Source organism: Pseudophryne corroboree, chromosome 5, assembly GCF_028390025.1.
Source record: "Pseudophryne corroboree isolate aPseCor3 chromosome 5, aPseCor3.hap2, whole genome shotgun sequence".
In the NCBI taxonomy this organism is placed as follows: Eukaryota; Metazoa; Chordata; class Amphibia; order Anura; family Myobatrachidae; genus Pseudophryne; species Pseudophryne corroboree.
The window spans coordinates 336521737-336547980 of record NC_086448.1 but is presented as its reverse complement, the minus strand read 5'-3'; the positions used below and the strand labels follow the sequence as shown (position 1 = coordinate 336547980).

The 26244-nt window shown below is 47.0% G+C and overlaps 1 protein-coding gene across 1 annotated transcript in view; it reads left to right on the top strand.

Moving 5' to 3' along the window:
* Window positions 1-14321, top strand: part of LOC134927718 (uncharacterized) — a 50796-nt gene extending 36475 nt beyond the window's left edge. The window contains exons 3-4 of the mRNA XM_063922559.1: window positions 13253-13877; window positions 14043-14321. Coding sequence (XP_063778629.1) covers window positions 13253-13877; window positions 14043-14221 — 804 coding nt within the window. The 3' untranslated portion in view covers window positions 14222-14321. The remainder of the gene's footprint in view (window positions 1-13252; window positions 13878-14042) is intronic.
* The last annotated feature ends 11923 nt before the right edge of the window (window positions 14322-26244 follow it).

Genomic DNA, 26244 nt, shown 5'->3' with positions numbered 1-26244 from the left:
AACAGACCTGACTTTTTTCATGAAAACAAACAGAGATTGAGAAAAAACAAAAAACAAAAAAACTGTAAAGTACAAATTGAACAGAAAGAAGTTGAGAATAGAAAGAGAAGAGAGGGGGGGAAAAGAAAAACCTGATCCGAAACCAGTAAGAGAAGAAAAAAAAAGGAGTGAAATCTATATAGTTAAATCTAGTACAAGAAGTGCCCAGTCAGGGATGCTTAGGGGGGGAAGACGGCGGCCGTTATTGAGGATCTCCCGATATACAGAAGTCTTTGAATGTCATCCACCGAAACCAAGTATCTCTGAAACGAGCGTAGCCATTGTCTACAGAGGACATGGTGTCGTCCATTTCCATGTAAAGGTCAATCCTATGGAACCAGTCTAACACCGTTGGTGGAGAGGGTGAGCGCCAGCAAACAGGAACAACCGCCTTCGCTGCATTATTTAGGTGACACAACAAGGAACGTTTGTAGCTAGGGATGGGTCCAGAGGAGAAATGGAAAAGCCAAAATAGCGGGTCAGTGGGGACATCTCCTCCTGTTATTGGAGCAGATAGGGAAAAAACTTCCTTCCAGAAGGGTTGGATAGCGGGACATAGCCACCAAATGTGGAATGGGTTACCCACGCCATTGGAGCATCGCCAACAGACATTAGGGACACCCAAACCCATTTTGGAGAGGGTGTCAGGGCATCTATACCACCTGGAGATTTGTTTATATTGAGTCTCAATAACTAACGTGCTAGCAGAGCAGGAATGGGTTAGTTTAAAAATCCTGTTCCACTGGTCATCGTCCAGGTCAGCACCCATTTCTTTATTCCACACCTGGGTAAAAGGAGGGAGGGACACACTCAAATCTGCAAGTAGGATTGTATAGATCCTGGAGATAGAATGGGCAGGAGTCTCTGAACTAGCACATAAACGTTCAAAGGGCGTCAGTAAAGAATACCAGGACCTTAAGGGGCTGAACGACTGCAAAAAGTGGCAAACCTGTAGGTAGCGCCAGAAGTCTCCCTGAGTCAGTCCCCACCTAATCTGCAGACAACACCATTTTAATATGTTTATTATGTGTAGTTTGTATTTGTCTGTTTTGTAGGGAAATGATACCCCCTTTCGTATTTGACATTATTTATTAAAAGCTAAGTGTCACAACTGAGGGCCTGAGCTGACGGGAGGCAGCCTCAGTTGTAGGGGCTGAGATGTACCGGAACCTGGGAGGTTGTATCAGACCCCTGGACATGTAAGTAACATGAATAATAACTGCCCGAAGGCGTGACCACGACAACTTGGATAAAAGTCAAATGTTGTTTATTATGACAACTCCGCAACACAGCAGCAGTAAAAGAAAACGTAAAAGTCAGCAAAGAATAAATACAGTTCCTGGGTACTACAGGATGGCAGGAGCCACAGGGCACTGGTAGTGTGAGATAGTTCTTATGATCTTCTAGATGGAAAGTCCTTACCAGGCCCGACTGTAGCAATGGAGATAACCCAGGATTGTGCCAGCTGGTGTTCCAGGAAAAGCTGGGTTGCTGAAGATAAAACAGCTGCTGTGGATACTGGCTGGAACCAGACTGTTGTTAGCACGGAGTGGATACTGGCTGGAACCAGTTAAATAATAAATGAACTTGGGAGCGATGAAATATGAACTGAAATGTAGAACTTGAGAGCGGAGAAATAATAATACCGGTGGAGAGTGGTAAAGTGTAGAAAGGACACCGGCCCTTTAAGGGAAGCTGTACTCTGCTGGAAGCTGAGCTGGAAGCAGGTAATGTAGCAGCTGGAAACAGATGAATCCACAATGGATTGGAGAGTCAGGCTACACCGCAGATGGAATGCTGGTGCGGGTCTCTATGGTGGAAGTCTTGAGACAGGAGCTGGAACCTGAAAGACAATCACAGGAGAGAGACAAACAGGAACTAGGTTTGACAACCAAAGCACTGACGCCTTCCTTGCTCAGGCACAGTGTATTTATACCTGCAGCAAGGAAGGGATTGGCTAGGCAATTATGCAGATTATCAATACTGAGAACAGATTGGTGGAAATGATCAGCTGACAGAATCCAAGATGGCTGCGCCCATGCAGACACTTGGAGGGAAGTTTGGTTTGTAATCCATGTGGTAATGAAAACAGTAATGGCGGCGCCGGCCACCGGAGACAGGAGGCGCCAGGCTGACAGATGCACATCCAACCACGCGGACACAGCGGAGGCCGCGGCTGACGTAATCGCCACTCAGACACTCTGCATGCAGAAGTTCAGGGACGGCGGCGGAGGCTGCGGGAGACGCCATGCCAGGTGTAATATGGCGTTTACTGTGACAGCGTCCCAGAGTGACAGGAGAGGATACAGGAATGTACACATCAGGATAACAGATGGGATCCGGTCCTGGAGCGCTGAGCCAGTCTTAGGAGGCATCTGATGGGTAAGAAATGGCGTCCAGATACCCGGATCGTGACAGCACCCCCCCCTTTAGGAGTGGCCCCAGGACACTTCTTTGGCTTTTGAGGAAACTTGGAATGGAATCTCCGGACCAAGGCAGGAGCATGGACATCAGAAGCATTGGTCCATGAACGTTCCTCAGGACCATAACCCTTCCAGTCAATAAGATATTGTAGTTGACCGTAACGGTGACGTGAGTCCAGGATCTTGGCCACTTCATACTCAACGCCTCGTTGAGTTTGGACTTTCGGAGTTGGAGGAAGTGAGGAATGAAACCGATTCAAGATCAGCGGTTTCAACAGGGAAACATGGAATGTCCTGGGTATTTTTAAGAAGGGAGGCAACTGGAGTCTGTAAGCAACAGGATTGATGACTTGTTCAATCTTGAAAGGACCGATATAGCGAGGTGCAAACTTCATACTGGGAACTCTTAACCTCAAATTCTTCGTGGATAACCATACCCGATCACCCACCTTGAGAGCAGGAACTGCTCGACGCTTCTTATCCGCAAACTTCTTGTACCTGAACGATGCCTTGAGCAGAGCTGATCGTACGCTCTTCCAGATATTGGCAAACTGATGCAAGGTGATATCCACTGCGGGAACAGAAGTTGCTGGAAGCGGTTGGAACTCGGGGACTTTAGGGTGGAATCCAAAGTTAGTGAAGAATGGTGTTGAAGCAGATGAAGAATGATACTGGTTGTTATGACAGAACTCGGCCTAGGGAAGTAATTGAACCCAGTCATCTTGAGAGGAGGACACATAGATGCGGAGGAAGGCCTCCAAGTCCTGATTCACCCTCTCGGTTTGACCATTGGTCTGAGGATGGTAAGCCGTGGAAAACTTTAGCTTGACTTGGAGGACTTGACATAAACTTCGCCAGAATTTGGCTGTGAATTGAACTCCTCGATCTGAGATAATTTCTTCAGGAAGACCGTGGAGTCGGAAGATCTCTTGTATGAATACTTGAGCCAACTTGGAAGCTGACGGAAGACCGGTGAGAGGAATGAAGTGTGCCATCTTGGTGAACCGGTCAACTACCACCCAGATGGTATTGAACTTGTTGCACATGGGTAAGTCTGTAATGAAATCCATCGACAAGTGGGTCCATGGTCGACGGGGAACGGATAGTGGAACCAGTTGCCCCGCAGGCGACTGGCGGGATACTTTATGTTGGGCACACTTTGGGCAAGATGCAATAAACTCCAAGACGTCCTTTTTCAGAGTTGGCCACCAATAGGACCTAGAGATAAACTCCAGGGTTTTTTGGATACCTGTATGTCCGGCAAAACGGGAAGCATGGGCCCAATGCATGAGCTTCTTCCTTAGCATCGGCTTCACAAAACTTTTCCCTGATGGGGGCGTAGAGTCCATCCCTACCGTGGAGAATGCCAACGGATTTATAATAGGATGCTTGTCTGAAGACTCTGACTCATTTTCTTGCTCCCATGAGCGGGAAAGGGCATCGGCCTTACGATTCTGAGAGCCCGGACAGAACTGGAGTTTAAAGTCGAACCTGGAAAAGAAAAGTGCCCATCTGGCCTGACGAGGGTTGAGACATTGTGCGCCCTTCAGGTATAAAAGGTTCTTGTGGTCTGTAAGTATGGTGATTGAATGAGAAGCTCCCTCCAACAGATACCTCCACTCTTCTAGAGCGAGCTTGATGGCTAGCAACTCCTGGTCGCCAATGGCATAGTTGCGCTCAGCTGGGGAGAACTTCCGGGAGAAGAAACTGCAAGGGTGTAAATGGCCATCTTTAGCCCTCTGAGATAACACCGCTCCTACTCCAACGGAGGAGGCATCCACCTCTAAGATGAAAGGAGAGTCGATGTCAGGCTGTTTCAGAACAGGCGCAGAGATGAACCTTTGTTTTAAAAGATGAAATGCTTGCATGGCTTCTTCAGACCACTTGGACGGGTTAGCACCCTTCTTAGTGAAAGCAGTAATAGGCGCCACAATGGTGGAAAAGTCTCGTATAAACTTTCGGTAATAGTTGGCGAACCCTAAGAACCTCTGGACCCCTTTGAGGGTTAAGGGTACCGGCCAATTTTGGATTGCTTGTAGTTTCTCAGGATCCATCTCTAGTCCGGAACCGGACACAATGTACCCTAGAAACGGAATGGACTTGACTTCAAAGACGCATTTTTCTAATTTGCAATAGAGATGATTGACACGGAGACGGGACAGAACCTCTTTAACCCAAAAACGATGTTCCTCTAAATCGTTGGCAAAAATGAGGATATCGTCTAGATAGACCACGACATGACGGTATAGAATGTCTCTGAAGATCTCATTGACAAAATGCTGGAAGACAGCTGGAGCATTGCTCAATCCGAAGGGCATGACGAGGTACTCATAATGTCCGTCACGGGTGTTAAAGGCGGTCTTCCACTCGTCACCCTCACGGATCCGGATGAGATTGTATGCACCTCGCAAGTCCAGCTTTGACAGAGTTAGCGGAGCTACCATCTTTACAAAGAGCTCAGTAATCAGGGGTAAAGGATAACGGTTCTTGATGGTAATGTCGTTCAAACCTCTGTAGTCGATGCACGGCCGCAGACCACCATCTTTCTTTTTTACAAAAAAGAAGCCTGCGCCGGCTGGAGAAGAAGGAGGTCGAATGAACCCCTTTGCTAGGTTCTCTTTAATATATTCCTCCATAGAATGCGTCTCAGGCAGAGACAACGGATAAGTTCGGCCTCGAGGTGGAACCTTCCCTGGAACGAGATCAATCGGACAGTCCCATTCTCTATGAGGAGGAAGGATATCAGCAGAAGCTTTACTGAACACATCCGTGAAATCTTGATATGGAGGAGGTGGAACATCAGACGACCTGGGGGAGGAAGAACAGACAGGCAATACTTTAAACAAACATGTCTCAGCACAGGAGGAACCCCATGCCAGGATTTGCGTAGTCGTCCAATCAATTGTAGGATTGTGAAGACGGAGCCATGGAAGGCCCAGGACCACAGGATGTGTGGCTCTTGGAATCACTAAAAAAGAAATAAGTTCGGAATGAAGAACTCCCACTCTCAGACGAACTGGTAGAGTCCTTAAAGAAATAACTGCATCAAAAATTTTGCTGCCATCCACGGCAGTTAAAGAAATGGACGAAGGAAGTCTCTCGGTGGGTAGGGACCACCGTTTAACATAGGCTTCGGTAATAAAGTTCCCAGCTGCTCCAGAATCAAGGAGGGCAATGACGTTCCGATAACGTTGAGCAACTTGAAGCGAAACTGGGAGATTACAATCTTGAGGAGATGGAGAGGAGATCATTACCCCTAGCCGGCCCTCTCCTTGGCGAGCTAGGATTTGGAGTTTCCCGGACGTTTGGGACAGGCATTAATGGTGTGAGACGGAACTGCACAATAGAGACAGAGAAACTCGGAGAGGCGTCTTCGGCGCTCAGCAGGAGTTAAACGGGAACGGCCAAGTTGCATGGGCTCATCTTTAGATGGTGACAGTTGACGAGGAGGAGGAGCAGAAGATTTTGGAGCAGATGATCTTCCACGCTCAGTTGCTCTCTCTCTGAAACGTAAATCAACTTTCGTGCAGAGTGAGATTAGCTCATCTAACTTAGAAGGTAAGTCTCTGGTAGCTAACTCATCTTTAATACGCTCAGATAAGCCATGCCAGAATGCAGCATACAGGGCCTCGTCGTTCCATGCCAGTTCGGATGCCAGGATCTGGAACTGTATCAGATATTGTCCTACAGTACGTGACCCCTGGCGTAAATGGAGAATCTCGGATGAAGCTGAGGTTACCCGGCCTGGCTCGTCGAAGATGCGCCTGAATGTTGACATGAAGGCAGTGTAGGAAGATAGCAGGGTGTCGGACCTCTCCCATAACGGTGATGCCCAATCAAGGGCTGAGCCACTGAGAAGAGAAATAATGTAGGCAATTTTTGTACGGTCACTGGGAAAATTGCCAGGTTGTAGCTCAAACTGAATCTCACACTGGTTGAGAAATCCCCTGCAGAATCTTGGAGATCCGTCAAATTTTGCTGGCGTTGGAAGATGAAGACGTGGAGCAGAAATGGGTAAGGTGGGTGGGGTTATAGCTGGAGTCACTGTGGTTGACGCACCAGACGCGCCTGATCCACGGAGAGTTGTCTGAATCCCATCCAGCCGAGTAGAGAGATCCTGGAGACAGCGGATGATGTGGCCCTGTGCAGCCTCCTGATGTTCTAGTCGGGCTGCCAGTTCTTGCATCGGCCTGGCCGCTTGATCCTGGTCTCCGGCTGGATTCATTAGGTCAGTGCTTACTGTCACAACTGAGGGCCTGAGCTGACGGGAGGCAGCCTCAGTTGTAGGGGCTGAGATGTACCGGAACCTGGGAGGTTGTATCAGACCCCTGGACATGTAAGTAACATGAATAATAACTGCCCGAAGGCGTGACCACGACAACTTGGATAAAAGTCAAATGATGTTTATTATGACAACTCCGCAACACAGCAGCAGTAAAAGAAAACGTAAAAGTCAGCAAAGAATAAATACAGTTCCTGGGTACTACAGGATGGCAGGAGCCACAGGGCACTGGTAGTGTGAGATAGTTCTTATGATCTTCTAGATGGAAAGTCCTTACCAGGCCCGACTGTAGCAATGGAGATAACCCAGGATTGTGCCAGCTGGTGTTCCAGGAAAAGCTGGGTTGCTGAAGATAAAACAGCTGCTGTGGATACTGGCTGGAACCAGACTGTTGTTAGCACGGAGTGGATACTGGCTGGAACCAGTTAAATAATAAATGAACTTGGGAGCGATGAAATATGAACTGAAATGTAGAACTTGAGAGCGGAGAAATAATAATACCGGTGGAGAGTGGTAAAGTGTAGAAAGGACACCGGCCCTTTAAGGGAAGCTGTACTCTGCTGGAAGCTGAGCTGGAAGCAGGTAATGTAGCAGCTGGAAACAGATGAATCCACAATGGATTGGAGAGTCAGGCTACACCGCAGATGGAATGCTGGTGCGGGTCTCTATGGTGGAAGTCTTGAGACAGGAGCTGGAACCTGGAAGACAATCACAGGAGAGAGACAAACAGGAACTAGGTTTGACAACCAAAGCACTGACGCCTTCCTTGCTCAGGCACAGTGTATTTATACCTGCAGCAAGGAAGGGATTGGCTAGGCAATTATGCAGATTATCAATACTGAGAACAGATTGGTGGAAATGATCAGCTGACAGAATCCAAGATGGCTGCGCCCATGCAGACACTTGGAGGGAAGTTTGGTTTGTAATCCATGTGGTAATGAAAACAGTAATGGCGGCGCCGGCCACCGGAGACAGGAGGCGCCAGGCTGACAGATGCACATCCAACCACGCGGACACAGCGGAGGCCGCGGCTGACGTAATCGCCACTCAGACACTCTGCATGCAGAAGTTCAGGGACGGCGGCGGAGGCTGCGGGAGACGCCATGCCAGGTGTAATATGGCGTTTACTGTGACAGCGTCCCAGAGTGACAGGAGAGGATACAGGAATGTACACATCAGGATAACAGATGGGATCCGGTCCTAGAGCGCTGAGCCAGCCTTAGGAGGCATCTGATGGGTAAGAAATGGCGTCCAGATACCCGGATCGTGACACTAAGATTTATACTTAAAGATGTGTTTGTGCCCCCGGCAAGAGAGTATTTTTCTTTTCTCCATTACTACCTATACTCAAACCAGGGACGTGCAGTCAGGGGAGGCAGTGCCTCCCCTGTGATTAATTATTAAAATAATACAAAGTAGATACTTATGATACATGTTCTGTGTCATAAGTATCTTCTTTATTCTATTCTAATAATTTTTGCTCATTAAATTCATTTGGGAGGCACTGATAGCAGTGCCTCCCATAGACAATGGGTACGGGGATTGAGCGGGGGGCGGGGCCAAGAACTGGGCTTTAAAAGCCCATTGAAATAAGGGAAGAAAGCGGCACCTATAGAAGTGCCTCGCTGACAGGTATGGGCTTTCCCTGTCAGCAAGGCAGAAATGATTGGACAGCAGATCCAGCGCTGGATCCGCTGATCCAATCACCCATACGAGGCGGCAGGACAGTAAGCTCCCCTCCCTTCATTCTCCCCCCCCCCCCCCCCCTTTACTCCATTCTCACATGCTGCTGGCGGTGGGAGAGTCCCGCGCCCAGCCGGCGATTGTCACTGGGACCATGTATAGTACTAGCAGCAGGCAGCACCGGGGAGGGGGGAAAGCCAAGTGCAGCGGCCCGGAGCCGGCGCCAGGTAGCCTAGAGCTGGACGTGCAGCAGCGGCGACCGGTGCTCTACTCCTCCTCCAACCTCCCAGCTAACTTCAGCCTCAGAAGCATCACCGGGTATCTGTGTTCTGTGGAGCCGCATCCGGTGTGCTGTTTCAAGTGAGTGCAGGGATAGTCGTGAACCAACAGCCCGCCGCGATCCTGATGTGCTTGTGGTCAGTACAGCACCCCCATTCCTCCCCGCAGTGCGGACAGGGAATGCACCCAGCGGCCATCACCCCCTCCCGCCTCCCTTTCCCCGCTACATGCTGAGCGCATACACGGAGAAGGGGTTACTTCTGTGAGGGCTGATGATCTCTCTCTCCCAGCTGCCATAATGTGTAAAAAAAAAAAAAAAAAGAGGGACTCTGCTGCCTGTGTAAAAAGGGGGACTCTGTTGCTGTAATGTGTAAAAAAAACGGGGACTCTGTTGCTGTAATGTGTAAAAAGGGGGAATCTGCTTGCCGTAAATGTGTAAAAGGGGGACTCTGCCAGCTGTAATGTGTAAAACGGGGGTCTCTGTTGCTGTAATGTGTAAAAATAGGGACTCTGCCTGCCATGATGTGTAAAAATGGGGACTCTGCCAGCCGTAATGTGTAAAAGGGGGACTCTGCCTGCCATAATGTGTAAAAGGGAGCTCTACCTGCCTACTGTGTAAAAAGGGGACTCTGCCTGCTTAATGTGTAAAAAAGAGGGCTCTATTACTGTAATGTGTAAAAAAAGGAGGACTGTGTTGTTGTAATGTGTGAAAAGGGGGACTCTGCATGTCTGCCGTAATGTGTAAAAAAGGGGGACTCTGTTGCTGTAATGTGTAAAAAGGGGGACTCTGCCTGTCTGCCGTAATGTGTAAAAAAGGGGGACTCTGCCTGCCGTAATGTGTAAAAATGGGGACTCTGCCTGCCGTAATCTGTAAAAGGGGGCTCTACCTGCCTACTGTGCAGTACCAGCCCACCCCCACGTACTCTAATGTATCTGCTGTTCCTAAAAAGTGAGCTGAGGTTTGTGTTCTTGTGCTGCTGGGGATGTACTGGTGTAGCCAGTGCCTCCCCAGCCATTGACCTCACTGCACGTCACTGACTCAAACATTACTCTCAGGGGAGCACCTCCTTGTTACAGAGTTATTATTCCTTGATTAGGATCTATTTATCCTTATTTGGAGCTACCCACTACACATTTTCGTTCTTCTACACTTTGTTACTGAACCAGTGCTCAGGTCCCTATCTCCCCTCCCTTTACGCTGCACACTAAACAAAATATTAAACATCTGATTTGCGGCAACAGACCACACTATCTGTTCTGCAGTTACCTGTAGAACAGCTTTCATACACATTCCCCATTTGGTGACTTTTCTGAATCTGTTACACAGGTAACTACACGGGTTGGGTATAATATGCCGGCGGTCGGGATGCCGGCGGTCAGAAAACCGACCACCACATCCAGATAATTAGAATCCCTGGCCCCCTAACTCTAACCCTCCCTTTCTGTAGCCTAATCCTACCCCTCCTCCCCACAGTTTAAGCTTAACCATCCCCGGTGGTGCCTAATCCTAACCCACCCTTCCCGCAGCCTAACCCTCCCTCCGCAGACCTAACCCTTCCAGGGGGGTTCCTAAACCTAACCTCCCCACATGCCATAAGTACCCCCTTCCTGGGGCGCAGCCTAACACTAACCCTCCCCCCGCAGCTTACCTTTCTGGCGTGGTGGTGTGTGGTCGTTCGGGATACTGGCTTTCGGGATTCTGGTGCCGGGCTGGAGACTCTATTCGGCATTCCGAACAGTGTCGGGATTACGGCGTTGTTATTCTAACTGCCGGGATCCCGACTGGATCCCAACTGCACAGAATATGTGATTTTTCCCATTGCAAACAGGCATTTGCTTTCCTTATGTAAACTATGCTAGAAAACTGGCCACCCAATTTGCTGTTAGTTACAATGTCACATATTCTAATCAGTTACCAGCTTAAAAGGTTTCATAAATGCCATCCAACTATACTGCATTTCCTATAAAATGTTCACATGCTGCTGTGTACTAACGGAATACTGGCCAAACTGCGGCTCTCCAGCATCCCAACATGATCTACCACAGTTTTTGCATTCCCTAATAGCAAAACTGTGGCAGAGCAATCTGGGACTTGTAGTTTCACAACAGGTAGAGTGCCACAGGTTTGCAAGGTCTGTACTAATAAATACGTGCATGAGATAATTATTATGCAGATTTGTCTAAGGAGTCCTTATGTCCTGACCAAGTTCTATATATGTGGGTGAGCACCTGGAATCCAGTGATCATCAAGCAGTATGGTTTAGTATAAAGACAGGATCCAACTCCTGTTACACAAAAACAAAGGTGTTGGATTTTAGAAATGCTGACTTTGCAAAAATGGGGAGATGTTTAAGTGATTCATTGGTGGACTGGAGGAACTTGGAAGGGGTGCAGGAGAGATGGGAAAAACTGAAAAGTGCAATACTAAGTGCAACTGATCTTTGTATCAAAAGGGTTAGGAAAAGCACCAGGAAAAGGAAGCCAGTGTGGTTCACAAAAGAAGTATCAACTAGTGTGAAAGAAAAAAGATGGCTTTTAGGAAATACAAACAGACTCAAAATAATAATGACAAAGAGGTGTATCTTGATAGATGGAAGGATGCTAAGAAAGTGATCAGACGTGCAAAGGCAGAAGCTGAGGAGAAAATGGCCCAGTCAGTAGATAAAGGGGGCAAAACTTTTTTTAAGTATATAAATGAAAGGAGAAAATCAAATGGAGGAATAATAAGACTTAAGACAGAGAGTGAGAATTTGGTGGAGGGAGACAAGGCAATAGCAGATCACCTAAATAATTATTTTTGCTCAATATTTACTACAGAAGGAGAAGGGAAGGGGCCCCAGTTATGTTGCAAGGACATTCATAAAAATAAGGTAGATGAAAGTACATTTACAGAGGAGAAGGTCCTAACTGAACTTTCAAAACTAAAAGTGGATAAATCAATGTGGCCAGATGGGATACACCCAAGGATACTAAAAGAGCTAAAAGATGTGCTGGTGGCACCATTAACAGAATTATTTAACCAGTCACTAAATACAGGTGCTATTCCAGAGGACTGGAAAAGAGCAAATGTAGTTCCATTGTACAAAAGTGGAAGCAAGGAAGAAGCAAGTAACTACAGACCAGTAAGCCTTACATCAGTAGTAGGGAAAGTAATGGAAAAACTACTAAAAGAAAGAGTTGTGGAATATCTTAAATCAAACAACTTACATGATCCAAAACAGCATGGATTTACTGGTGGGAGATCATGCCAAACAAATCTTATTGACTTTTTTGACTCTGTGATGAAAATAATAGATCAAGGGGGAGCTGTAGATGTAGCATATCTAGACTTTAGTAAGGCATTTGACACTGTCCCACATTGCAGACTGCTAAATAAACTTGAAAGTGTGGGGGTGGATTATAAAATAGTTAAATGGATAAGAACCTGGTTGCAGGATAGGAAACAGACAGTTGTAGTAAATGGAGTGCAATCTATGGAGGGAATTGTTACCAGTGGAGTACCCCAGGGATCTGTACTCGGACCAGTTCTCTTTAATATCTTTGTTGGTGACATTGCAAATGGTATTGAAGGGAAAGTATGCCTTTTTGCAGATGATACAAAGATATGCAACAGGGTAGACACACCAGGAGGGGTAAAACAAATGATTGATGACCTAGCTAGGCTTGAAAAATGGTCAAGAATATGGCAACTACAGTTTAATGCTAAAAAATGCAAAATCATGCACTTGGGTCTCAAAAACCCAAAGGCTAAATATAGTATCAAGGGTACTATAATGGAAACTACTGAAGAGGAAAGGGATTTAGGAGTCACTATTTCAAGTGACTTAAAGGCAGGAAAGCAATGCAACAAAGCAATGAGAAAGGCAAGTCAGATGCTTGGTTGCATAGGGAGAGGAATCAGTAGCAGGAAAAGAGAAGTAATAATGCCACTGTATAGGTCATTGGTGCGGCCTCATCTGGAATACTGTGTCCAGTTCTGGAGACCATATCTCCAGAAGGATATAAATACATTAGAGAGTGTACAAAGAAGGGCAACTAAAATGGTGCATGGCCTACATCACAAAACTTACCCGGAAAGGCTAAAAGATCTTAACATGTATAGTATGGAGGAGAGAAGGGAAAGGGGAGACATGATAGAAACTTTCAAATATACCAAAGGTTTTAACAAAGTTCAGGAGGGAAACATTCTTCAAAGGAAGAGAAGTATTAGAACTCGAGGACATACACTGAAACTGGAGGGAGGCAGGTTCAGGGGAAATTTAAGGAAAAATTATTTCACAGAAAGGGTAGTGGATAAGTGGAATAGCCTCCCATCAGAGGTGGTAGAGGCTAAGACTGTAGAGCAATTTAAACATTCTTGGGATAGGCATATGAATATCCTTACAAAGAATTAAGGTTCAAAAAGGGTTGCGATTACCTAAAGGATAAAAAAATGGGCAGACTAGATGGGCCAAGTGGTTCTTATCTGCCGTCAAATTCTATGTTTCTATGTTTCTATCTCTATATCTGTGTCACTGATTCATACTTATCTCTTTTATTTGTGCAGTCCCTCTTTATACCAAGCAAAGAAAAAGCCAATGCTCACAGTGGTAAGAGTCAAGAAAACATTGCCCCCAGCAATGAGACTGGAGAGGTTAGCGGTCCCAGCGAAGAGGCCATAGTGCCTAGCTCCACCACTGGAGATGCTGGAGAGGACAGTGCCCTTAGTGAAAATGCTGGAGATGCCATCTTCTCCATTGAAGAGACTGAGGAGACCATTCAAAAAGCCAGTCTCCCCAGAGAAGATGCCCAAGAAAGCAATGTCCCTAGTGAAGAGACCAGCATTCCCAATGGAGAGGACAGTGCCATCAGCGAAGAGGCCATAGAGGCTAGCTTCCCCACAGGAGAGGTCGGAGATGCCACCTTTCCCAGTGAAGAGTCTGAGGAGACCAGCGTAGAGGACAGTGCCCCCAGCGAAGAGGTCCAAGAAGGCAATGGCCCCAGTGGAGAGACCAGCATCCCCTGCTGTGAAGAGGTCAAAGACCCCAGCATAAAGGCAAGCACCCAAACTGATAACAACATAGATGACTCTGACCTCAGCAGCGAGGCTAGTGCCCCCAGTGGAGAGGCCATAGAGACTTGCGTCCCCTGCAGCGATGCCAGACAAGAGAGCGTGTCTAACACCACCACAAGTAAGACTACAGAGGTAGCTTTAGATAGGTCAGATATTAGGAGAAAAATTAACAATCAGAATGGGAGATGTAGTTGAAACTGAGAGCTACATTAGAAAGGTAACAGAAAAAGTGAATTAGGTAGAAAATGTGCTCTTCTCATTATTCCACTCTCTTTTTTTCCAGGGATTTATTCTAACAATAGCACTCTGTCCTCTCTGAATATTGCTGCGGCGATTCTGTGTATTTTGATTCTCACACAAGTCATCATAATCTGTGGAGTGATGACATTGATATACTGTTATCGCAAGAAAGATAAGAACTGTGACATCGGCCAAGGAGAAAGCCATGCAGATATTCCATAACAGAATACACTGGTCTAACAGAGAAGATGTCAACAAATAAACTTGTCTTAAGCTGGGTATGGATTTAACCAATTTGTCTGAGCAGCCATTTGTGTCTGTTTTCCAGTACTTGGACATACTTGCCTACCTGACCCTCTCCATGAGGGAGAAAATGCTCTGTTCCTGGACTTTCCTGGTAATGTGTGATTGCCATCACCTGTGGTGAGCTAGTTAATTGATAAGAAAGGTGTTTCACCACAGGTGATGGCAATCATACATTACCAGGAAAGTCCGGGAACAGAGCATTTTCTCCCTCATGGAGAGGGTCAGGTAGGCAAGTATGGCTTGGGAGTAAATGGTTGCATGTCATTTGCTCCCATACATTACCAGGCTTTTGTTCCAAGCAGCCAGATTGGACAGATAATCTTAAAATGTGTAACCAGTTTGTGTCCTTTCAAAAATATTCTTTTTTGTGGTGTTCTTGATCACTTGTGTCTGGGGGTCTAATTCAGACCTGATCGCAGCAGCTAAATTGTTCTCTAATGGGCAAAACCATGTGCACTGCAGGTGGGGCAAATATAACGTGCAGAGAGAGTTATATTTGGGTGGGGTGTGTTCAAACTGAAATCTAAATTGCAGTGTAAAAATAAAGCTGCCAGTATTTACCCTAAACAGAAACAATATAACCCACCCAAATCTAAATTTCTCTGCACATGTTATATTTCCATGAGCCTTTCCAGGAGGGACAGAATGCTCTGTTCCTGCACTTCCCTCCTAATATATGATTGCAATCACCTGTGTTGAAATGCCTTTCTGGGCAATTTACCTTGTTCAAAACAGGTGAAGGCAATCATAAATTAAGAGGGAAGTCCAGAAGCAGAGCATTTTGTCCCTCCTGGAATGGGTCACGTTGGGAGGTATGCTTTGGGCCTACTGCTGTGAGGAGTTGAAATTCATGAAGGGCCTACTGCTGTGAGGGATAAGCTAAGCGCACACTATACTGTACAATGGCCCTCATTCCGAGTTGTTCGCTCGCTAGCTGCTTTTAGCAGCACTGCAAACGCTAGGCCGCCGCCCTCTGGGAGTGTATCTTAGCTTAGCAGATTAGCGAACGAAAGATTAGCAGAACTGCTACTAAATAATTTGCTGCAGTTTCTGAGTACCTCCAGACCTACTCCCAGACTGCGATCACCTCAGTCCGTTTAGTTCCTGGTTTGACGTCACAAACACGCCCTGCGTTCGGCCAGCCACTCCCCCATTTCTCCAGCCACTCCTGCGTTTTTACCTGGCACGCCTGCGTTTTTTAGCACACTTCCTGAAAACAGGCAGTTTCCGCCCAGAAACACCCACTTCCTGTCAATAACACTACGATCACTCGAGCGATGAAAAAACGTCACTCAAGCTTGTGTAAATCTACAAAGTTGTGTGAAAGTACTTAGCGCATGCGCGCTGCATACCATGCGCATGCGTATTTTTGCAGTTTTTTCACTTGATCGCTGCACTGTGAAAATCGGCAGCGAACGAACAACTCGGAATGACCACCATAGGCCTGAATTATTGTATAGTGTGTACGAACGATCATTTTGGTGTTACACATATAGGGGGTAATTCTGAGTTGATCACAGCAGCAAGTTTGTTAGCAACTGGGCAAAACCATGTGCACTGCAGGGGGGGCAGATATAACATTTGCAGAGAGAGTTAGATTTGGGTGGGTTATTTTGTTTCTGTGCAGGGTAAATACTGGCTGCTTTATTTATACAGTGCAATTTAGATTTCAGTTTGAATATACCCCACCCAAATCTAACTCTCTCTGCACATGTTATATCTGTCCCCCCTGCAGTGCACATGGTTTTGCCCAACTGCTAACAAATTTGCTGCTGCAATCAACTCAGAATTAGGCCCATAATTCTGGAAAATCTTACCCACAAACACAAATGATCGATTTTCTGCTCTATCGATCCAAACAAAAAATCTTGTCCACAATCACCTGACATCAAGCAGCATCTGTGCATTCTCCCGAAAAATCGCCCAATTGTCGGGTCGACCCCAAAAAAAAATCTGACAGTGTGTACTTACTACTTATCTCAAGATTAATAATGTGAAGGCATGACAAGTTGTGTGAGTGTGGTCTGGATGTAGGTAATTCTTGCTGTGGAGTGTTTCTAGCTCCATAGAGGACATACTGTAGCTAGCGCCTGCCTTCCTGCAGTGGGAATATAACAAAAAAACAAACAAACACATTTTCTTTTCTTTTTTAAAGGGTATAGACTGTATTGTAAAATAAAAATTATTCATTGATTGTCATATTTCTAGAAGTGTTACACTAACTGTCAAACATAATGGAGAAAGCATGTAGGTCGGCGGTTATTTTGTTGAGTCATTGTTCACTGGCTGCCACCTTTATTATAATAATAATAATAATAATTTTCCCTCTTCTTTTCTGTAGTGTAGTGATCTCAACCCCCTCTAGTGCTCCCCCTAAGGTATTTTACTCAACATTTTGCAGTCCTCCATGTGATTTGCTGACACTGAGAAGGGTGGCAGATTTTACCTGGGGGGATCTTACCCATGGGTAAGATCCGCCACTGTGTGTATTAGTGTGCGTGTGTGTGTATCATAGAGGTGTGTATGTATGTGTATATGTATGTGTATATATATATATATATATATATATATATATATATAATATATCTACAAAGACTTTCCATTTATTCCACTAGGTAATGCATTGCCATGGGGTTTCTACACCCATTGAAATGCGTTATTTATTGAAGAAAATGGAAATTCTTACTTGTCTCACTTATCTGATTTAGCTTTCCTGTTCGTGTTGTTGCTGGAGTGGGATGCAGTTATAATGTCGGCTATCAGGATCCCGGCATTCAGGAACATGACGCCGGAATCTCGACAGCCGTCATGTTACCAGCGGTCAGAATGCCGACACTCGCCCGCAATTCCCACTCAGTTGGTGGCAACACGCCACCAACCGAGTGGGAATAGAACCTGGGGTGGGCGTAGCTCACCACAGGGCCGGAAGTGTGGTGAGCGCAGCGAGCCCATGAGCGGACTCGCTGCCGGTATACTGACAACCGCGTCACGTCAGCCAATATATCATCCCCATTTCGCTGTAGTAGACATTTTAGATTTTTCTTTACGTTGTGTAGGTCTGGATGGGAATGGCTCTTATGTTAAAAATATTTATTTGATCTTTATTGACTGATTGTTAATAATATATATTCAGTTGTCTTACACTAAATATAACCTTTAAAATAAAGTGAAATATAAAAGAAGTATGCATGTGCAAATAACCATTTACTCCAGCGGTCGTCAACGCATCGATCGCAAGCAACAGGTAGCTCGCTGCCACAATCAGGGTAGCTCGATCCCTGGGGCTGCTGACTGACCTCAGGAGGAGTCTGCAATTGACTCCTCCAAGTCTCCTCTCCCGTCCGTAGCCCTCTTCCACCTCGGCGCAGACAGACGCTAGAGGTCGGGCTACGACGTGCCATTTTTGGGGCGGCACGATCGTGCAGGGGTGCGCAGGCGTGTCTGGACCATTTTCGGGGCGTACTGTGGTGGCGGCGTGACATCACACCCTGGCCCTGCGACCAAAAACATGGCAGTCCGACTAGGCTGCGGAGGCAGGGGGCTGCCCTAAACATGCGAGCGCTTGTAGCGAAGCACTCACATCTTAGCGGGGGGGGGGGGGGGGGCGATGGCAGGACCTGCCCATTGCTGGGCAGTCCCCTGCATGTTAGTGGAATGAGTCGTAAGTGTGCAAACTTTCACACAAATACAACTCATGCGGAATTAGGCCCATTGTAACAGTATCACTGTATTCATTAAATGCATTGTTGTTTTTCTATTAAATATTTATTTTATTTTCATGATAATGTTATTGTTATTAGCCAAATTTTTTTTTTTTTTATTTATTTTACATTTTAGTAGCTATTTAGAAGCTTTAATTTTTCTCGAATAGCTCACACCCAATTAACGTTGGAGACCATTTATTAGTCTTATCTATGGGAAAGTCCCCCCTCTAGTGGTAATATGGAGAATACCAACCATCCATTAAATCTATTCATCAGCAGTGTATATGAGGTTACATTTGTAGCAAGTTATTTACTGAGCATAGGGACAAATCTCAATTATATTAGTAGAATCAGTGGTGTATCTATAATGGGTGCAGTGTGTGCGGTGCACACGACTCCTGGGTCCAGAGGGGGCCCACACCGCACACACTGCACCCATTTCTTCTATACATACCTTTCTGGTGTCCATCGGTGTCTGTGTGTAAGCCCCCTCCTCTCTGCTCTAGACTCTGGCACACGCCATTTTTTCAGAGACCAGCCCATGCACTGTAGACTCTGGCACTGTGCCAGAGTCTCTAGTGCTCAGAGTGCTAACAGCGCTCCCTCCGGGAGAGGAGGGGGCCCACACTCGCAGAATGCACACGGGTCCCCTCCTCTCTAGATACGCCACTAATAAGACTGTATGTATTAGATACTATTTCTCTTACGTCCTAGAGGATGCTGGGGACTCCGTAAGGACCATGGGGTATAGACGGGCTCCGCAGGAGATATGGGCACTCTAAAGAACTTTTAGTATGGGTGTGCACTGGCTCCTCCTTCTATGCCCCTCCTCCAGACCTCAGTTAGATTCTGTGCCCAGAGGAGAATGGGTGCACTACAGGGGAGCTCTACTGAGTTTCTCTGATAAAAGAATTTTGTTAGGTTTTTTATTTTCAGGGAGCACTGCTGGCAACAGGCTCCCTGCATCGTGGGACTGAGGTGAGAGAAGCAGACCTACTTAAATGATAGGCTCTGCTTCTTAGGCTACTTGACACCATTAGCTCCAGAGGGATCGGAACGCAGGTCTCCCCCTGCCGTTCATCTCAGTGCTGCTCCGCCGTCCTCCTCGCAGAGCCGGAAGATAGAAGCCGGGTGAGTATAAGAAGAAAGAAGACTTCTAAGGCGGCAGAAGACTTCAGGTCTTCCCTGAAGTAAGCGCGCAGCGGTAACGCTGCGCGCCATTGCTCCCACACGTTACACACACGGACAGGCACTGATGGGTGCATGGCGCAGGGGGGGCGCCCTGGGCAGCAATATATACTTCTGTTTTGGCATGTTATGACACATATGGGCTGCGGAGTCAGTGGATATGTTCATCCCCCGCCATTAATTGTGAATTGAGCGGGACTGAAGCCCGCCACTAGAGGGGGCGGAGCTTGGTCGCACAGCACTAACCAGCGTCATTTTCTCCACAGTGTGCTGAAGAGTGGCGCAGTGAGTGTATTACACGATTGACATATATATAAAAGCGCTATATCTGGGAATTGTTTCCAGTGTCAGTTGGCGCTGGGTGTGTGCTGGCATACTCTCTCTCTGTCTCTCCAAAGGGCCTTGTTGGGGAACTGTCCCCTTATAGATATATCCTTGTGTGTGTGTACGGGTGTCGGTACGCGTGTGTCGACATGTCTGAAGCGGAAGGCTCATCCAAGGAGGAGGTGGAGCAGATGATTGTGGTGTCTCCGTCTGCAACGCCGACTCATGATTGGTATGATATGTAGAATATTTTAAATGCTAATGTGACCTTATTACATAAGAGAATGGACAAAGCTGAGTCCAAGGAAACAGCAGGGAGTCAATCCGCGGATTTGACTGGATCACAGGGCCCGTCAGGGTCTCAAAGGCGTCCCTTATCACAAATTGTAGACACTGATACCAACACGGATTCTGACTCCAGTGTCGACTATGATGAGGCAAGGTTGCACCCTAAGGTGACCTAAAGTATTCATTATATGATTATGGCAATAAAAGATGTTTTGCATATCACAGATGACCCCTCTGTTCCTGACACGAGGGTACACATGTTTAAGGAGAAGAAACCTGAAATAACGTTTCCTCCATCTCATGAACTGAACGAATTGTTTGAAAAAGCTTGGGAAACTCCAGACAAAACACTGCAGATCCCCAAGAGGATCCTTATGGCGTATCCTTTCCCAGCAAAGGACAGGGTACGTTGGGAATCCTCACCCAGGGTGGACAAGGCATTAACGCGTCTGTCCAAGAAGGTGGCGCTACCGTCTCCAGACACCGCGGCCCTTAAGGATCCTGCGGATCGTACACAGGAGACCACCTTAAAGTCTATTTATGCACATACGGGGGCTTTAATCAGACCGGCAATAGCATCGGCATGGGTCTGTAGCGCTGTTGCAGCATGAACAGATATCTTGTTGGCTGACATGGATACCCTGGACAAGGATACCATTGTCCTGACTTTCGGTCACATTAAGGACGCAGTCTTGTATATGAGAGACGCTCAAATGGTCGGGTGATGCCGACTCAAAAAAGCATATGGAGGTTTTACCTTACAAGGGTGAAGTTTTGTTTGGGGATGGTCTCGCGGACCTGGTTTCCACAGCTACCGCAGGTAAATCTACATTTTTGCCTTTTGTTCCCCCACATAAAAAGAAACCCCCACAATATCAGATGCAGTCCTTTCGGTCGCATAAGTCCAAAAGAGGTCGGGGCTCCTCTTTCCTCGCCAGAGGTAAGGGTAGAGGTATGAGAACACCTGCTTCGGCTAGTTCCCAGGAGCAGAAGTTCTCCCCGGCTTCTGCTAAATCCACTGCATGACGCTGGGGCTCCACGGAGGGAGTCCGCTCCGGTGGGGGCACGTCTTCGACTCTTCATCCAGGTCTGGGTCCTATCAGGCGTGGATCCTTGGGCGTTGGAAATTGTATCCCAAGGTTACAAACTGGAGTTCAAAGAAGTGCCCCCTCGCCGATTTCTCAAGTCGGCCTTGCCAACCTCTTCCCCGGAGAGGGGAGTGGTATTAGATGCAATTTAAAAGCTGTGTCAACAGCAAGTGATTGTCAGGGTTCCCCTAGGCCAACAGGGAAAAGGGTACTATTCAACATTGTTTGTGGTCCCGAAGCCGGATGGTTCGGTCAGACCAATTTTGAATCTAAAATCCCTAAAACTATACTTGAAAAAGTTCAAATTCAAGATGGAATCACTCCGGACTGTGATATCCAGTCTGGAAGCAGGGGATTTTATGGTGTCGCTGGACGTGAAGGATGCCTACCTTCATGTCCCCATATTTCCTCTTCATCAAGAATACCTGCGTTTCGCGGTACAGAACTGTCATTACCAGTTTCAGACGTTGCCGTTTGGGCTTTCCACGGCCCCGAGGATTTTCACCAAGGTAATGGCGGAAATGATGGTGCTCCTGCGCAAGCAGGGGGTCACAATTATCCCGTACTTGGACGATCTCCTGATAAAGGCGAGATCGAGGGATCAATTGCTGAAAAGCGTATCACTCTCCCTGAGAGTGTTACATCAACACGGTTAGAGTCTCAATCTGCCAAAGTCTCAGTTGCTTCCAACGACTCGACTATCATTCCTAGGCATGATTCTGGACACGGAACAGAAGAGGGTTTTTCTACCAATAGAAAAAGCCCAGGACATCCAGAACATGGTCAGGGACCTGCTAAAACCAAAAAGAGTGTATGTTCATCAATGCACTCGAGTTCTGGGAAAAATGGTGGCAGCCTACGAGGCCATCCCCTTCGGCAGGTTCCATGCGAGGACGTTTCAGTGGGACCTTCTCGACAAATGGTCGGGGTCCCATCTACACCTTCATCAAAAGATAAGCCTGTCCCCCAGGGCCAGGGTGTCTCTCCTGTGGTGGCTACAGAGTGCTCACCTTCTAGAGGGTCGCAGGTTCGGCATTCAAGACTTGGTTTTGGTGACCACGGACACAAGCCTCCGAGGATGGGGAGCAGTTACAAAAGGAAGAAATTTTCAGGGGATATGGTCAAACAAGTAATATTCCACTCTGGCGCTTCACTAGGTTTACATATCTTCATATCCTTAGAACCTATATGTATCTTACATCCAATTTTCAAAAGGGAAACCGAAACGCGTTAAGCGGGTCTGCATCACTGTCCCGCCGTTTGCCTGAAACATCACCGCTGTCTCCTGGAATAGGTGAGCTACATGGTTCCCAGGACCGTAGCCTACCAGCAGTCTATTGTGACCTCTGCGCTCCGGTGAGGACTACTTTGGCATCTGTGGGAAGTGATCTAGAGATTCTATATGCTTTTATCTTTTTATGTGATGTAAGTGCGAACTTGTCAAAATAAAAACCTGTACACCTTTTTAAGGACGTCTGCACTATAAGCCTCTTTTTGTTTCATGTGTGTGAGCTATTGTGTTTTACCATTGTGGTAGACACATACACACCTTATTTAGGTTGGAATTATGGAGAAAGAAGATTAATCCTTCTCTGGAAGTCGACATAAGAGAGAGAAATTATGATGAGCTCATTTTTACAAGTCGCCTTGTGAGTGTACATTTGTCTTTTCAGACATATTGATTCTAAAAAAGGTCTCTGCACTATAGTATTCTTTTTTTCTTTTTTCTGTGAATTACATCCTCTTATAAATTGGATGTAAGATACATATAGGTTCTAAGGATATGAAGATATTCCTATACATGTAAACCTAGTGAAGCGCCAGAGTGGAATACTACTTGTTTGTATTGAAATTGTCTTGGAAGCAGGTGAAACTTCCTTTTGTATTTTTTACTGGGCTGATTCACTTGGTTTGATTGCGCACTCTGTCTCCACCAAAGTTTTGGTTTTAGGGGATATGGTCAAGCCAGGAGGCTTGTCTACACATCAACATACTGGAATTGAGGGCCATATACAACAGCCTACGACAAGCGGAGTATCTTCTTCGCGACCTGCCGGTTCTGATTCAATCAGACAACGTCACAGCAGTGGCTCATGTAAACCGCCAAGGCGGGACAAGAAGCAGAGTGGCAATGGCGGAAGCCACCAGAATTCTGCGCTGGGCAGAAAATCACGTAAGTGTTCTGTCAGCAGTCTTCATACCGGGAGTGGACAACTGGGAAGCAGACTTCCTCAGCAGACACGATCTCCATCCAGGAGAGTGGGGACTTCATCAAGAGGTCTTTGCAAAGATAGCAAGTCTTTGGGGACTTCCTCAAATAGACATGATGGCGTCACGCCTCAACAAAAAGCTTCGGAGGTATTGTGCCAGGTCAAGGGACCCTCAGGCAGTAGCGGTAGACGCCCTAGTGACACCATGGGTGTTTCAGTCGGTCTATGTGTTCCCTCCTCTACCTCTCATCTCAAAAGTGTTGAGAATCATAAGATGAAACAGAGTACAAGCAATACTCGTGGTTCCAGATTGGCCTCGAAGGGCCTGGTATTCGGATCTTCAGGAAATGCTCACAGAAGATCCGTGGCCTCTTCCTCTCAGGGAAGACCTGTTACAGCAGGGGCCTTGCATGTTCCAAGACTTACCGCGGTTGCGTTTGACGGCATGGCGGTTGAACACCGAATCCTAGCAGAGCGAGGTATTCCAGAGGAAGTTATCCCTACTCTGATAAAGGCTAAGAAGGAAGTAACGGCGAAGCATTATCACCGTATCTGGAGGAAGTATGTATCTTGGTGTGAAACCAAGAATGCTCCTACGGAAGATTTCCATCTGGGCCGTTTTCTCCACTTCCTACAGACTGGAGTGGATATGGGCCTAAAATTAGGCTCCATTAAGGTACAGATTTCGGCCCTATCTATATTTTTTCCAAAGGAATTGGCTTCTCTCCCAGAAGTCCAAACTTTCGTAAAGGGAGTGCTGCACATCCAGCCTCCTTTTGTGCCACCAGTGGCATCATGGGACCTTAACGTGGTGTTACAGTTCCTTAAATCACACTGGTTTGAACCTCTTCAAACGGTGGAATTAAAATTTCTCACCTGGAAGGTGGTTATGTTATTAGCCTTGGCATCTGCACGGCGGGTGTCAGAGTTGGCGGCCTTGTCTCACAAGAGCCCCTACTTGATTTTTCATGTGGATAGAGCAGAGTTGAGGACTCGTCCTCAATTTCTGCCTAAGGTGGTCTCTTCTTTTCATATGAACCAACCTATTGTGGTGCCTGTGGCTACGGGTGACTTGGAGGACTCCAAGTCCCTGGATGTGGTCGGGGCCTTAAAAATGAACGTAGCCAGGACGGCTAGGGTTAGGAAAACAGAGGCTCTGTTTGTCGTGTATGCAGCCAACAAGATTGGCGCGCCTGCTTCTAAACAGACTATTGCCTGCTGGATCTGTAACACGATTCAGCAGGCTCATTCTACGGCTGGATTGCCGGTACCAAAAATCAGTTAAGGCCCATTCCACTAGGAAGGTGGGCTCTTCTTGGGCGGCTGCCCGAGGCGTCTCGGCATTACAGTTGTGCCGAGCAGCTACTTGGTCGGGTTCAAACACTTTTGCAAAATTCTACAAGTTTGACACCATGGCTGATGAGGAACAAGCGTTTGCTCAATCGGTGCTGCAGAGTCATCCGCACTCTCCCGCCTGGTTTGGAGCTTTGGTATAAACCCCATGGTCCTTATGGAGTCCCCAGCATCCTCTAGGACGTAAGAGAAAATAAGATTTTAAACCTACCGGTAAATCTTTTTCTCCTAGTCCGTAGAGGATGCTGGGCGCCCATCCCAGTGCGGACTAAATCTGCAAGACTTGTATATAGTTGTTGCTTACATAAGGGTTATGTTACAGTTGGAATCGGTCGTTGACTGATACTGTTTTTTCGTTCATACTGTTAACTGATTGCGTATGTTCTAAGTTATATGGTATGATTGGTGTGGGCTGGTATGAATCTTGGCCCTCATTCCGAGTTGTTCGCTCGGTAAATTTCTTCACATCGCAGCGATTTTCCGCTAATTGCGCATGCGCAATGTTCACACTGCGACTGCGCCAAGTAAATTTGCTAAGAAGTTTGGTATTTTACTCACGGCATTACGAGGTTTTTTCTTAGTTCTGGTGATCGTTGTGTGATTAACAGGAAGTGGGTGTTTCTGGGCGGTAACTGGCCGTTTTATGGGTGTGTGTGGAAAAACGCGGGAGTGGCTGGAGAAACGGGGGAGTGTCTGGGCGAACGCTGGGTGTGTTTGTGACGTCAAACCAGGAACGAAACTGACTGAACTGATCGCAGTGGCAGAGTAAGTGTCGAGCTACTCAGAAACTGCTTAGAAATTTCTATTCGCAATTTTGAGAATCTTTCGTATGCAATTTTGCTAAGCGAAGATTCACTCCCAGTAGGCGGCGGCTTAGCGTGTGCAATGTTGCTAAAAGCAGCTTGCGAGCGAACAACTCGGAATGAGGGCCCTTGCCCTTAGATTTACAAAATCCTTTCCTCATATTGTCCATCTCCTCTGGGCACAGTTTCTTTAACTGAGGTCTGGAGGAGGGGCATAGAGGGAGGAGCCAGTGCACACCCATACTAAAAGTTCTTTAGAGTGCCCATATCTCCTGCGGAGTCCGTCTATACCCCATGGTCCTTACGGAGTCCCCAGCATCCTCTACAGCCTAGGAGAAAAAGATTTACCGGTAGGTTTAAAATCTTATTTTCAATAAGTGCAGGGCAATGTTTGCTTATAACCAAGAGATACTGTGTGTGTGTGTATGTGTATATATATATATATATATATATATATATATATATGCGCAACGAGTCCAGCGGCACCTGGATGTACAAAGGCACGATGGCACAGGTAAGTAATGCAATGTTTCAATGTTTTATTCTACATCGTCTTCAGGCAAATGACATACAGTAACAAACAGCAACTCACCTTATATCCCCACCATGTGTGAAAGGGTGGTATTCATGTGACCGGCGGTCGGGAGACCGACGGTCACATGACCTCCACCGACATCCCGCCCCCTCACTATCCCGATGGTCGGCATGCCGACCAACAGGGAATATTTCCACTCGTGGGTGTCCACGACACCCATAGAGTGGGAATAGAACCCGTGGCGACCGCAGGTCACCACTGAGCCCGCAGCGTGGCGAGCGCAGCAAGCCCGCAAGGGGCTTGCTGCACTCGCACCTCCCCGCCGGGATCCCGGCGTCGGTATGCTGACCGGCGGTCTCCTGACCGTTGGTCAGACATACTACACCCTGTGTGAAACGCCGTCAGCAGCTTCCGGAACCGGGAAGTCTGGCGCCCACAGATGACGT